The sequence below is a fragment of the Gastrolobium bilobum genome, unplaced genomic scaffold (genome assembly GCF_033153095.1).
Source record: "Gastrolobium bilobum isolate Gb01-03AN ecotype WA unplaced genomic scaffold, APGP_CSIRO_Gbil_v1 utg24819, whole genome shotgun sequence".
NCBI lineage: Eukaryota > Viridiplantae > Streptophyta > Magnoliopsida > Fabales > Fabaceae > Gastrolobium > Gastrolobium bilobum.
In genome coordinates, this window is record NW_026899885.1 from 54,336 (window position 1) to 68,734 (window position 14,399).

Genomic DNA, 14,399 nt, shown 5'->3' on the forward strand with positions numbered 1-14,399 from the left:
CTAGCGGTGAATACGATCATTGTTGTTTCATCACCCACCAAACTTTCAGCAATTCGTTGAGGACGACCCCTCTGCACTATCATCTTTGTATCGACAACTTTCACAGTTAGATTAAGTCCATTGGTTTCCCGAGCGGCTTGTTGGTTTAGTACAATTCTTACCACTTAAGAGTCCTCAGTTCGAAACTGGCGTAAAGGCCTTTCTCAAGTTGGAATAACTAAACAGAGTGGGTTAAAAAAAATGTAAATAAAAAAATGGTTTGGGGTGGGTGGGATTAAAAAAAAAGAAAAAAAGAAGAAGATTAGGATCAGAAGAAAACAAAGGAAAATAGAGAGAAGAAAGGGATGGGTTTCGGGTGGGTTTCAAGAAAGAGAGTAAATAAAAAAATAGGAATAGGTCCAGGATCAGAAGGCTATTGATACCATGTCAAAAATAGAGTACCACTGTATCTCTTAATTCTCATTCATAATTTTCTCATAATCAGAGGTGTATTTATACACAAATTGTACATTCAAAATCCTAACAAACTAGATGAAATAAAGGAACCAAACTTCTGATTCTATCTATACAAATTGAAATATACAAGAACAGAATAACAACAATTTTTCTATTTTGAATTTCAAATTGCTACATTTCAACAGGTTCTACGAGGTGAGGTGAGGTGAGGTGGGGTGGGGTTCATTTCTTCGGTCCAATATCGCATAGACGTTTGATTGTTTCTTCGCAAGGGTAAATTAGGTATTTTAAATTCCTCTAAAGGTAAATCTTGGTTATCTCAGATTGTTATGTCATGTCATCATTCACAATCATAGTTATAAGCGGTATATCTATCCCTTGTCAAACAATCATGAATTGAACTTCCTGAGTAGTCCTTCACATTTGGATAGTCCACTTTACCCTTGAAGCCTCGCAAGTGGGCTATGTACTTAGGTCTTTGAAATTTAAAGATTAGTAACATTGTATGGGCCTCTGAGCCTGACCATTGACCATAAACCTTGTGGCTCAGGTAATGCGTGAATGTGAAGCTGATGATTGAGCGTGATGTATGTACAACTTGACCAACTTGTCTCGGGAAGATTCGCGCTTCAAAGATATCTTATCCTCTCCGTACACCCTGGACTGGACACGTCCAATTTTACAACGCATGCTGGCGTGGATCCTAGTATGATAAGTTTCATATTATATGCATGTACATTACGTTACAGCTGTATTGAACTAACTGCGCATTCTCAAACAACGTGATGGGTTTGGTTTAACTTCTGGTTGGCACTTAATTCAATTCTATGTGGGTTGAAAAGATTGACACTTATTTGTGCCATTTCGTGCATTATAGGTATGTACTTGTCTCTCAAAGAGTGGAGTTAGTGGGTATGAAAATTCATAGCTAGGAGGAATGGCACTGTCTACTCCTTGAGCTTGTTATTCTTTTCTTGCACTTCAGATACACCACTTGATTAAATTCTTTTTTTTTTTGTTTTTTGTTTTTTTTTTTGCATTATTGCAGTTGTAGAAATCTTAGGGCCTTATCTTTGATGATCCATATAATTCATACTATCTTTTGTGTTCTATATTCCAGATTTGATAGACCTGATCATAGAGTAGGCTAACAGGGCACTTTCTAGCATCATATTGGGGTAGGACTTTTTTATGCAAGTTTTTGTTTATCTATCAATCTTTTAATATGATTTCTCTATGTTTGATGGCAGTGGCTAATGCTATTCTTGGTTAAGTCCTGAAGAAGGGGAGGAATCTTTAGCTGGTCAATTAACGAAGGTAAACAAGATCAAGTTTGCTTAATATCACTCCTCTGGAAGGGAACATAAATCTATCAATGATTCTTCTTGTGATTCATGATCTGTTGTTTACTTTCTCTACTGAAAGCTTTCTTCATGAGCACATACTTTGTTTTCTTCCCTTGTCACTTTTTATTGTATATGATATTAAGTGTAGTGTTTATGTAACAATATGTTGATGAATGATGGGTGTTGTCATGACATTGTTCTCTGGGTGTCTGGGTATAGAACGCCTTTCACTTATTATGGACCCTTACGGTGTGTTTGGGTATGAGAGTTTTGGAAGGAAAAGGAATAAAATTATGAATTATCATATTTTTTTTTAATTATCCCTTAAAAATTAAAACCCCTTTTCCAAAAAATACCCTTAGATGCAAGACCGTGGATGAACTATTCGCTTTATTTTATCTTTGTAAACTATAGTCTTTGAACTCTTCACTCCTAGTGAGAAACTTAAAAATACGTTGTAAGATTCACCAAGGCTATATTAAAACCACTTTCTTCCAATGCATCATCTACGAGGAGCTAGCTTTAGGGTCGTAGGCAAGTTTGCCGGAGAAAGTTGAGTAGGGATACCTTCATATTACATACCAAAAAAAAAAAAAAAAACCACTTTCTTCTTTCATGTTGGTTAAACCATGATGGATTTTTTTTTTTTTTTTTTTTTTAATACAAACCATGATAGATTTTGTCCTTAATAATATTTTCTTTCGCAAAGATTTATAAAGTTTTTCAAGATACTATTGTACTTGCTGCAAAATCATCCTTATTTCTGTTCCATTCAAACACTAATTCCTCATCCGCTCTTCACATATTGGTACACAACATATTTATGATATATACAGATGCAGATCCTAACGAGTAACGCCTTTTTAGTAACAGGCTCTTATTGTGCCATTCAGAAAATGTTGCTCTTAATGGATTTTGTATCAACCGAGGAAATGGGCCGGGCCGAGAAGGACTGGACTGGAGTGGACAAATCTCCCAATTGATTTCAGGTACACAATGAGAATTTATGCTATGGATTTTAGCTACATCTACACAATGTTACATCTCATAGAGTAACTTTACAAACATGCGCATACAGCATACGCTGTCGTTTAATAAAAAATACTTGGTGACATGTGAAGTCATATTCATCCTTGAGCCACGTTGTATAGCACTGAGCATAGGTATGGACCAGTAGATTCGCATAAAGAATGATTCATCACCAATTTTCATCACAATTATTAAGATTTGCTTTAACGTGTCGATATTCAGATGGTATAGAGTTGGAGATGTACCCACAAGGTTTGTTTTTAGTACCGTGCAATGAGATTGGCTTTGTTGTTTATTAAAGACTGATGGACAATTAATCAATTATAATCTATCAATAATGATGTTAGTTTTAGAACTTTATGATATAAAACGATACAGAGTTCAATAAAATCATGGCAGATCAGATGAATGCTTGCCCAAATTCATGAAAGCTGTACTACATAATAAATAAATATGTCTCTTTTTTGCAGTACCAACAGATACTTTAGTGTTGTTATGATCTGCACCACACACTCATCTGTCACACTAATATCTGCTCAATAATGAAACTGTACAATCATCAAAGATTCAAAATGTGAATCTCAACCACACACTGCATGCCGACCTTATCAGTTCGTATGTTCAGCAGCAGCAATCAACCACACACTTTGTGCTACTTTATCTTCTTTATTAACCGTTCATTTGCAAGCCATCCCAACAACCACTGAAAGCTTTGCAGTAAGTAAAAGAAAGGATTCTGCAAATTTGATTCCCTTTATAAAATTCTACAGAATATGGAGACTGTTCTTTCCAAGCATTCCCCTCCTTCGGGCTTCAAGGTGCGTAGAAAATAGAGCACACTGTTTGGCTAATATTCACATAATGATCTTACTAATGGGACTTGAACTATATCCTGCTTTTACAATTTATTTATTTTTTACAGAGAATCGATCCTTCTTTTTTCTTCTTCAAATTCTGTAAACTTTATTTTATTATTTGATTTATATGTCTGAAACTATATATTTATTACCCCATGTAGAGACATTGCGAGTGGACTCACACTATATAGCTACAAAAATTTGTATTGACATTGTTTAATAAACTCTTTGTAAAAAAGAACCAAACGATCAGCAGTTATTAGTATTTGAGGTTTATTAATGTACCAAAATGCATCGTACATTTTATAGGAAAAGATACAGAATTTGATATGGCGGGTGCCTATGACTCTGAGCCAAAAACACTTTCATGAATCGATATATAAAAAGACGTTTAGAATGGTTCATAAAGCTCTTCCTCTGCCTAGGTACATGAAGGGTCAAAGGTCAATGGTAGGCAACCTTATATATTGATATATAATAAAAAAATTAGTGTAGTTGGTTCTAAAATTGGTCTTGATATACTGACCCACATTTTAAAAGGTTTCTATCTTTAATTACATACACAGTAAATTATTTTTGGGAAGGATAGGTAAAAGTTTAGGATAGGTGAAAGCTAAGGAATGTGAAGTGTAAAAATTTGTGACAACATCGATCAAGCATTGTTACATAAAAAAATGGGAAAAAATCTGTTTATAAACTTTTTTTACAAATTATACTAAGTATGACCAGTCATATAATGTAATTTGTAAGAATTTGTAAACAAAAAGTTTGTAAATATAACCTTCTCCTAGAAAATTGTCTTAAACTCTTTACATTTTAATTGATTTTTAAATTGACTAATTTCTTGTCATGGTATCAACTTTTTTAATTGAGCTTAAGTTTGAATATATGAGGTTTCGTTACTCTCTATTCCAGTTTGGTTTTGTGGCCACTGGACGAATACTAGCCTGCGTTCCTAGTTTGCTTAAAGTTCGGGCTCAGTACTTCTCTTGCTAGTTAGCATGCGAGAGAGAATAAGGAGTTTGAGAACCTCTTCTCGAAATGGAATTTTTTGCAATGAATAGAGAGGGCTCCATGCAAGGGAATAATTAGTGTGTTCAGCGTTAATTTTGGAGGTTTATGTATTTAACTGTATTATTTATGCCTTAATGTAAGTGACAACGGTAATAGATTTGTCAATGAAATGTTAATTAGTGTTGTTTAGATTAACTTATTCTTTTAACGTATTGTTAGTTTTACTGGTTGATTAACTTTGTCTATGTGATACATCTATCTTGTTGAAAATTTACTTACTTTTGTACGGGGTTAATTAAGCTGGATCGCAGCTCGAATTCGAGTTTGTATGATTGAATACAGGGTTTTTTTTTTTTTTTTTTTTTGTAGTTATTGCATATAAGTTATCTGACGTCGTTTTGGAGCAGAAATCATAGTATTTTTGTAATTTTAATTTATTTCAGGTTATGATAATCTTTATATTTATAATTTTTTAAGATTTCAATATCAAAACAACGTTGTTTTGAAAATAAATGCAGATAACTTATTTGCATAAATATTTTTCCCTTGAATATATACATATTGGGTTTTATTCTTGAACAAATTAGACATCTTTAGTCAATTAGTGCTTATTTCAACCCATAAAAAGTAAAATAATGTTTTTTTCTTTTAAAGAACTCCTGTAAAATGACTAGTATCAAGGATAAAAAATATAATTTAAATAAATGAAACCAAAAGATAATTTATTCGTTTCTTATTCCTTAAAGAGATATAAAACAGTGGTAATGAAATTTAAAAACTCTACCAACAACAAAAAGTAATAGCAATGGGTAATAAATTTTTATTATGTATTTGCTTTCTAGTTTAAAAATTTGAAATATTCTCAAGACGTGTTTTGGGGAGATGTACACCTAGTTACTATATTCAAATGTTTTCTTTTGATTTTTATACCACCAAACTATTATACTTAATATCTAATATACATGTATCATGTTGAACAATATGTTTGAACATTTCCAATATATTCTTATATAAAAAGTGCAAGAATGTACTATATTTTTCTCTATATGTATGAATAGTAATCGTTTAAAGTTTTCTTCCATTCTCATGGATGTTATCATGTTAATGCTTTATGTATGTGCTTTACTCTTTTTTCAAAACAAAGCGAAATTGGAGGTTAATTTGATGGGTATCATCAAAAAACCCCAGCTTCACCATTTGTCCACAATTACAACTATGTATTATGTTACTTGGAGAGTGGAATTGGATCGAACAGCTTGTTTTGTAGTACTACACCGGAAATAGCTTAATAAGTACTTATTTGGTTCACAAACATCCAGCTTAAATGTATGCTTTCACAATTCGCACAATCATGGTAAGTTACAGTCAGGATTTTGGAGTAAAAGAAAAGATTGCATACGCATACAATGTTTTCGTTTAGGTGTGATGTAATAATGAAACCTAGATACCACTATATAGAGGCATGCATCGTCACACAATTAATATTGAAGTTTACAGTTTGTTTTCTTGAAGTCTACAAGTGTTTTTTTTTTGTAGACAGACTACTAGTGTTTTTATTTTTGGCTATTATATGTTTGGTAAGACTAGGGTATAAATGGATCAGACCGGTCTTCAGGGATCTACGATCTAGCCTATATAAAATCAGGTTTAACCTATTATAAATAGTCAAATAAAATAGGTGTAGGCTTTTAAAAAAACTTATGTAGAAAGCAGGTCATGAGTTTTTTTATACATGTCGGACCTATAAACTTACAGGATCATATTATTTATTTTAATTTTTAAATAAAATAAATAAAATTATTATTTTAATTATTTTGAATAATAAAGTAAGATTATTTTAGTTATTTTTTAATTATTAAATGTTTAATAAGCTTAAACAGGCTAACAAGTTTAGGCCCAAGCTTTTATTTTTTAAATATTAGTTATGTCAGACTTGTAATTTAGGTCTACACATGTTGACAAACTAGGCCAGATTTGAAGATTTTTACAAAGTTTGGCTTATTTAAGCCAAAGTTTAGTCTAGCCTAGTTTATTTACATTCGTAGGTAAGACCAATTTAATTTATATTGAATTTTTTTTAATTATTGGTATACTAGCTATTTATGTCAGACTATAGTTAATTTTCTAATTGGAAATTGTGCTGCAATCTTATTACTTCATTTTTTTTCTTTGCATTTTAATTTTCATTCGTCTGTTCCCCACAGTCCATATTTTTATTTACATTTTAAAAAATTCATAAATGGGTTTTATTAATTCGGAAATCATTAAATTTAATCTGAATTTGTAAAAAGGTGTGTCTATTATGTACGTTCTCTTTCTTAATTCTTATGTTCTTTTGAAGTAAGAGATTTTTTTTAATTTTGTATGTTAATGTTAACATATATTAAATTACTTATCAATTTTTTTTTTGGTATAACTTGGAGTGTATCCCCATTCAACCTCCTCGGATCACTTTGTCCTCGGAGTACGGCCCAAATGCTACCCCTCATTGGAACAACGAGTGCATTGAGCTTCGTTACCGAAGGAAGGATGTGACTAATCTCCCCTTCGAGGACAGAGACACGTCCTCTGGCCCTCAAAGATTTTCCAATAATTTGCTTCTAACAGGGTTTGAACCCCTGACCCAAGGGGAATCATTGGAAGCTCATTGTTGAGATATATAAAACCATTAATATAGCCTCACCCAATAGCTTAAGCTTTTGGGTTGAATTGGTTCTTTACATGGTATCAAAGCCTCAGTGTACCGGGTTCGATCTTTTAGCCTCACCCAATAACTTAAGCTTTTGGGTTGAATTGGTTCAATTTTCATCATAATATAATAGTTTTCGAATTACAAGAAGAATTCAATTAGCTTTTCCATTATAAGAATTTAATTGAAAATCTCCAAATAATAAGTCTTATAATTTAAGCTAAAATATATCATACTTATGGTGACCGTATTTCCTTCAGCAGCAATTTATGCATTCGATTTGGGGTCTGGACCTGGTATTTTTTATGAATGATTTAAAATTTTACAAAGTACTAGCTTTATGTCTTCTTAGTATCAAAAGTACGGGAAATGATGAGTTTACAAACTTTTTTTACACATTACACTAAGTATGACCGGTCATACACTTTTGATTGAAGTATGACCGGTCATACTTAGTGTAGTTTGTAAACAAAAAATTTATAAATATAACATTCCCCAAAACTATTCCTGTTTTTGTCTCTGGCTATTACACGAGTTTGATAGTTACTTAATAAATATTATATGTTTTTTTTAGAAGTATAAAAATATTATTTTGAATGAATTGTTCGTTTGGTCCCTATAGCTACAAATTTCTGTCACATTCTTCATCTCAATAATTGTGGTATTAGCAACGTGGAGTAATTAAAACTAATTCAAAAATAATTATTGTTAATGAATTATTAGTTTAGTTCCTATCACTTCACGGATTGCTAGCTTATTCTTCCCTCAATAATTGTGATATCAACAAGGTGTAGTTAAAAAATCTCTAAAAATGGTAAAGCATAGAGTTGTTGTTCTCACAAAATTTGCAAAAAGAAGTATGCGAGCGAGTCCATTAATTCTCAGTAAGTATTATACACACATACATTTTGTTCATTTTGGGTCTCTCACATAATTTGATTGAAGCCTTTCTGCTATGAACGATTTTATAGAGGTTGGGAACATAATAAGTTCAACTTTAGTCTCATTTAAAAAGGTTAACATGTCCAGATTTATGTACCATGCCTAAACTTTATATTGCTTAATTATTGGTTCATGTCTTGGCCAAGTAAATAATTCATCAAGTACCTGCATTTACAAATTCTATATATGTTGATTAATATGTTCACATTCCATTCCATTATTACTTTTATACTCAGGGTCTGAACAAGGAGGAGGAAGACTCATTGCTTGGGCAAGTAGAAATATGGAAGTACATGACATGCTTCACTGACTCTGTGGCACTGAAATGTGTTGTGCAGCTACGCATAGCTGACATACTAGACCGTTATGGTAAACCACTATCCTTGTCCAAAATTGTTGAGAACATTGAAGATGCACCTACCCCAGATATCTCTCTGCTTCAGAGAGTCATGAGAGTGATGGTTCGTAGAAAGATCTTCAGTGCAGAGCAATCAGAGAGTGGAGAGACCCTATATGGCTTAACTCGTGCTTCAAAATGGATCCTACGTGACACAAAAATGACCTTGGCCCCTATGCTTCTGCTAGAGAATCACCCTTTGCATTTGAACCCAACTCACTATATTAGTGATATTATCAGAGAAGGCACACAAAATGGCACTGCTTTCTTTAGGTGCCATGGCCATGAGCAATTTGAAATGACAGGTTTGGACCCTGAATACAATAGTTTGTTCAATGAAGGTATGGTGTGCACGGCCAGGGTTGTGTCCAGGGCTGTTATTTCAGGATACAAAGATGGGTTCAACCGGATTCAATCTTTGGTTGATGTAGGAGGTGGTATTGGAGGGTCACTCTCTGAGATTGTCAGAGCCTACCCTCATATTAAAGCCATTAACTTTGATTTGCCTCATGTGGTTGCCACAGCACCTAATTTTGATGGAATCACCCATGTTGGAGGAGACATGTTTGTGTCTATTCCTAATGCTGATGCTATTTACATGAAGGTTAGTATAAACACATGAATATTATGTTTGATATGTTTATAATATTGGGCTTATATTTAATGTTTCAATTTTTTTTTTGATGGGTTAATGCAGTGGATTCTGCATGACTGGAGTGATGAACACTGCATCAAGATTTTGAAGAATTGTAGGAAGGCAATACCAGAGAAGACTGGGAAGGTGATAATTGTGGATCATGTGTTGCAGCCTGAAGGGAATGAACTATTTACTGACATTGGGATTGCATTTGACATGATGCTTCTTGCACATAATGCTGGTGGGAAAGAAAGGACTGAGGAGAATTGGAAATGGTTATTTAAAGAAACTGGATTCCCTCGTTATAACATCATCAAGATCAATGCTTTGCCATCAATCATTGAGGCATTTCCAATCTGAAGTATTCACTATGATAGTGTTTTCTGTTATTATTAACAGCAATATGCTTCTTCAATTTGTGTTCTGTGGCTTTCCAGGGCGTTATATATAGCCCTGGCAGTACCCACTTTGGTGTCATTATTTGAATAAAGATGTTACCCACCCCCTATAGCTAGGATTTATGGGCTAGTTTCCATCAAGTCACAGAGCGAAGTGGTGTGTGTGTGTGTATATGTGTGTGAAGAATCGATTGCTGTTAATGAATTAGAATGGGTGTGTGACCTTGCATTCCTTTCTTTTGTCTCTCTTTATTTACTCAATAGTCCTTTGCATAAAGTTCAGAAAAATCTCACCTTTTTTTTTTTAATTAGTCTCATACTCTCACTTAATTAATTCACCTTTTTATAAAACTCTCCCCTTAAACTCATAATTCATTCTCCTTTTAATAATTCTCATCGTTAATTGATTTGATGTTCTTACAACACTCACCTTTTTGCGAGGCTGGTGGACTAGCACCACTCGCTTGTGTTGTTGTCACGATACCTCGCTTAATATAATTAAGTTTCCAATAATTAACTAAACTATTTGTCATTAATTTGGCTTTTTTTAACTCTCACCATATTTTCTATAATTAATTCATTTTCTTATAGGAAAAAGTGTTTGTCATTTTAAACGACACAACTTATATCCTTTTACTCTTTCACAAAGAGATGTGACTCACATCTTTATATTTTTTGTCCACTCTCTCTCCTCCTTTATCTATCTCTTTCTCTCACTTAAAATGACATAAATTTATATCCTTTAAAATGATATACACTTTTCCCTTTCTTATGACTCTTATCTTTAATTGAATTTCACGACACTTCCAACCTTATAACTCCTACTTTCTTGTAAAGTGCCAGGTTCACTGGTGTCATGTAACATCCCCGTTTCGAGCCGGTTCCATTAACATACATATGATACAAACAGAAACAGCGGAAGACTTAAACTTACGAAAGTACAAGCTAATTTTTTCTTTTTCTTAATCCTTTTTCACATGACATATCACATTGCACACTTCTCCTAGTTTAATTCTTATTCGACGAAGACGAAAATCGGACAGAGTAACGTCTGTAAATCGGACAAACGGGGATTTGCGAATCCCACTATCAAGGTATCCTGATAGACATATCATATAATCATATATGGTCCAACAACATATCTAATACCCATTCATGTGTGCATGCATAACTGGCTATGTGCCACTATGTCTAACAGCATACATATTTCAGCACATTCATATATCTGAATACACAAATGTACATGCATCAAATATGAACACATGTACAAAACATATACGGACCATATACTGTATAATGGATCAAACATCATGATCACAAAATGAATAGAACACTATACAACAATACATATTCTCCAAAAATACGTCTAAAATAAATAGTCGCCTCCGGTCACCCATAACTCCACATCCTCATACTAGTACCTCTAGCCACGGTTAATGTCCTTGTCCCGTGAGGGCTCTTCAATTAACTGTGTTCCTGAAATCATATCCCCAAACGGGGTTAGAGACGAATCTCTAGTAAACTCTAGGTTTATGGAAATCTCTCCATACCCTGGGCTCACTTCCTGCATGACAGTAAGATACATAATATACAAAACATCATATAAGCAATTATCATAACTAAACAAAGCATATATACATATCTTATCAAAGATATACGCAGTCATTCCCAAGGGATGACCCCAAGCGAAAATCAAAGCACGTAACAAATATCATTTACAAAAAGCATCACAATACTCACATCAGAACAAAACGTGTTATATCAGAGACGTACGCAATCATTCCCAAGGGATAACCCCAAGCGGAAATCAACGTACGTAACAAATATCATTTACAAAATCATCATACATATCACATAAAACATGTCATATAATTAAATATCATAACTAAACAAAACATATACACATATCTTATCAGAGACGTACGCAGTTATTCCCAAGGGATGACCCCAAGTGGAAATCAACATACGTGTTCCCAAGGGAAGACCCCAAGCAGAACCAGAACATATCAGAGGTGTACACCATCAGTCCCGAGGGATGACCCCAAGCAGACCTCAGTGCACATAGGATCAATGGCCAGAGATCATCACATAACAGAGGTGTGCACAGTCAATCCCAAGGGAGGACCCCAAGCGGAACTCAACATATAACAGATATATATACAGTCAGTCCTAAGGGAGGACTCCAAGCGGACATTAGTGTATATAGAACCAATACAAAAATCACATCAAAACCTATCAAAGTAAACTCATCAAAACATATCAAAGTAAACACATCAAAGCATATCAAAATAAACACATCAAAACATATCACATCACACCATCATATAGTTCTATATGAATGCATCTATATCATATATCTCATACATATCATACAACCTGACCACAGTCCGTACACTATGGCGGAACACAAAGTAGGAGCGAACCCCGTAAACATAGAGCTTACCACTTGGAGCTTTACAATTTGCTTGCTTGAAGAACAAGCTACTTATCTTGCTCCACGAGAATCCAAACGTTCACAGTCCCTAGGCACACCTAGAGAAGGAATTCAACACAAAACTCAATAAAATGATATAATGCCCTGTAAATATACAAGACACACACTTTATTGTTTATTTTCTTTTTACTTAATCATATTAAGTCATGAGTGGGTGGTTCTTTGTTCAACAAATCCCTACAAAATTCCACATATTCACTTAGTCTTAGGATAGTCCCAAAAGGCCTTTAGAACACTCATTACTCCTCTTAGCACCTAAAACCTATTTTTCCCAATTTAAGGCATAATGCCCATTACAAAGGAGCTATAAGATTTCTCTTTGTCTACTGCCTAAACCCAAGCTTAGCCACCTATATAAATTATTTTACGCATATAAGTGTTCTCACTTTGCGAAACAATATCTCCGAACATATACCTCCTTTGAAAATGGCCAAAACTCATTTTAAGGCCATATAAAGGAGTTACGTTATTTTCATTTTTATTTCACCAAAGCGAAGGGCCATACACCTTAGAATATTATTCCACGCATAAAAGTATGCTCGCTTTGTAAAACAGTAACTCATAACACATACTTCCTTTGAAAATGGCTAAGAGGCACATAAAGGAAATCATGCCAACATCATGATTCCAATGCTTTAGTCCATCAAATTCAAGCTTATCACACACTTCTAATCCAAGATTCATTAATTCATATATATACGGTAGTGTTCATCTCTACAGTACTATTCATGTATACGTCACTATTCACCTATACGACATTATTCAAAAATACGGTATCTTAATTTTTCAAATACTTTTTCACCGTTAAAATTCTCATCTAAACACTTTTCTCAACATGAGCTAAACCTGAATCAAGCTCTAACATGCTCAATCAAACCAAATTTTTAAAATGAAAACCTAAATCAATCTTTCTCAAAACTTAAAGAAAACTAGGATTTCTTAACATAGACTTACCTAGAATCACCCAATAAGTGGATTTCCAACCTCAAATGAGATCAAAACGCCTTCTTGAACCTTCAATCAACAAAGGGGCGCCACTTTTCCTTCCATTTTTCTCTCAATATAAGGCTTTTTGATAGATTATGGATTATGGGTTGTGTTTGTCTCCCAATTCTAAGCAACTTTGCTTTTTACCTCACTTGATTTCATCAAGAAATGAATAAGTTGGAATTAAAGTCCTCCTTCAATGGCTACGATCGTCGCACAGAGAAGAAGAAGAAGAACGAGACGCGTACGAGAAGAAAATGAAATGAGGTAGTGGTTTATACACTTAAGTATTTAAATTAGTTTAATTGGGTAAAATCTTATCTATCTATGCACCTCCATTCACTATGAAACTTTGCACATTAGTCTAGAATATTTTTATGGTAATATTTATAATTTTACTTTTTACTTTCGGGTAATTTTATTTACCCGTATTTTTACTTCTTAATTGTCATTTTAACTCCTTTTTCACCAAATGTGACTTTATTTCTTTTTCTTTATAATCATCCTTCCATATTAAATCCATAATAAAATGTGAGGGTCATTATATGTCACTTCTTGTTTGTTGTTTATTCCGGAAGTGTATCGATTGTACAACTAATAAAATGATGAGAAATTATATTGTTCCTTTAAAAAAGTAATTTAACCCAAAAGTTTAAGTTATTGGGTGATGATATTTTTAATAGTTTATATTATTTTTTAACACGTTCCTTTGTATGAGAGCCCACTGAGCTTGAAGGGTGAACAATGCATAGACCCATCTAACTGTGCTAAGAAATTCCACAAGAAAAAGTGTGGGTGGTGAGGATCAAACCCATGATACCGAGACTCTGATATCAAGAACCAATTCAACCAAAAGCTTAAGGTGTTGGGTGAAAGCTTTTTTAATAGTTTATATTATTCTTTAACAGTTCCTACAAGGATTAGTATTTCAATCACTAACTCGCTATTTCGCGTTAAATGAATTTAAAATTAAGATTGGGTACAAAAATAACAACAAAAAGTAATTAAAATAAAAGAAACCAAAAATAGATTAATTTAAAATAAAAGTAATAAAAAATGCAAATAAGAACGAATTATGGTGTAGCACGGATAACACAACAATAATCATGCTATTATTTGGACGCGGGCATCACAAAAGAACCACAGAAGCCAA

At 33.5% G+C, this 14,399-nt stretch overlaps 1 protein-coding gene and 1 long non-coding RNA gene across 10 annotated transcripts; one reads left to right on the forward strand and one right to left on the reverse strand.

Moving 5' to 3' along the window:
- The first annotated feature begins 1,178 nt into the window (after positions 1-1,178).
- On the forward strand, positions 1,179-10,011 carry LOC133294081 ((R,S)-reticuline 7-O-methyltransferase-like). Of its 9 annotated transcripts, none has more exons than XM_061492738.1 (7): positions 1,188-1,333; positions 1,577-1,634; positions 1,707-1,773; positions 2,670-2,791; positions 3,302-3,649; positions 8,570-9,334; positions 9,428-10,011. In XM_061492738.1, the coding sequence occupies exons 5-7, from the start codon at positions 3,605-3,607 to the stop codon at positions 9,725-9,727; spliced, it is 1,110 nt and encodes a 369-aa protein (XP_061348722.1). In that variant the 5' UTR covers positions 1,188-1,333; positions 1,577-1,634; positions 1,707-1,773; positions 2,670-2,791; positions 3,302-3,604; the 3' UTR covers positions 9,728-10,011. The 9 variants fall into 9 exon arrangements, with proteins under 9 accessions (XP_061348723.1, XP_061348719.1, XP_061348725.1 ...); XM_061492742.1 differs by having other exon boundaries at positions 3,602-3,649; XM_061492737.1 differs by having other exon boundaries at positions 2,676-2,791.
- Positions 10,012-10,881: 870 nt separating this feature from the next.
- On the reverse strand, positions 10,882-13,482 carry LOC133294084 (uncharacterized). Its single transcript, XR_009749142.1, has 3 exons — positions 13,214-13,482; positions 12,209-12,297; positions 10,882-11,329 (listed from the first exon to the last, which is right to left on the reverse strand). It is a non-coding gene; the product is annotated as an uncharacterized LOC133294084 (long non-coding RNA).
- Between the last annotated feature and the right edge of the window lie 917 nt (positions 13,483-14,399).

Bases quoted from the DNA above. Each gene is read 5' to 3' on its own strand.
- LOC133294081 (XM_061492739.1), top strand. From the start codon at position 3,605: ATGGAGACTGTTCTTTCCAAGCATTCCCCTCCTTCGGGCTTCAAG. The intron at 3,650-8,569 runs GTGCGTAGAAAA...TTTTATACTCAG, and splicing joins CCCCTCCTTCGGGCTTCAAG to GGTCTGAACAAGGAGGAGGA. The intron at 9,335-9,427 runs GTTAGTATAAAC...GGGTTAATGCAG, and splicing joins CTGATGCTATTTACATGAAG to TGGATTCTGCATGACTGGAG.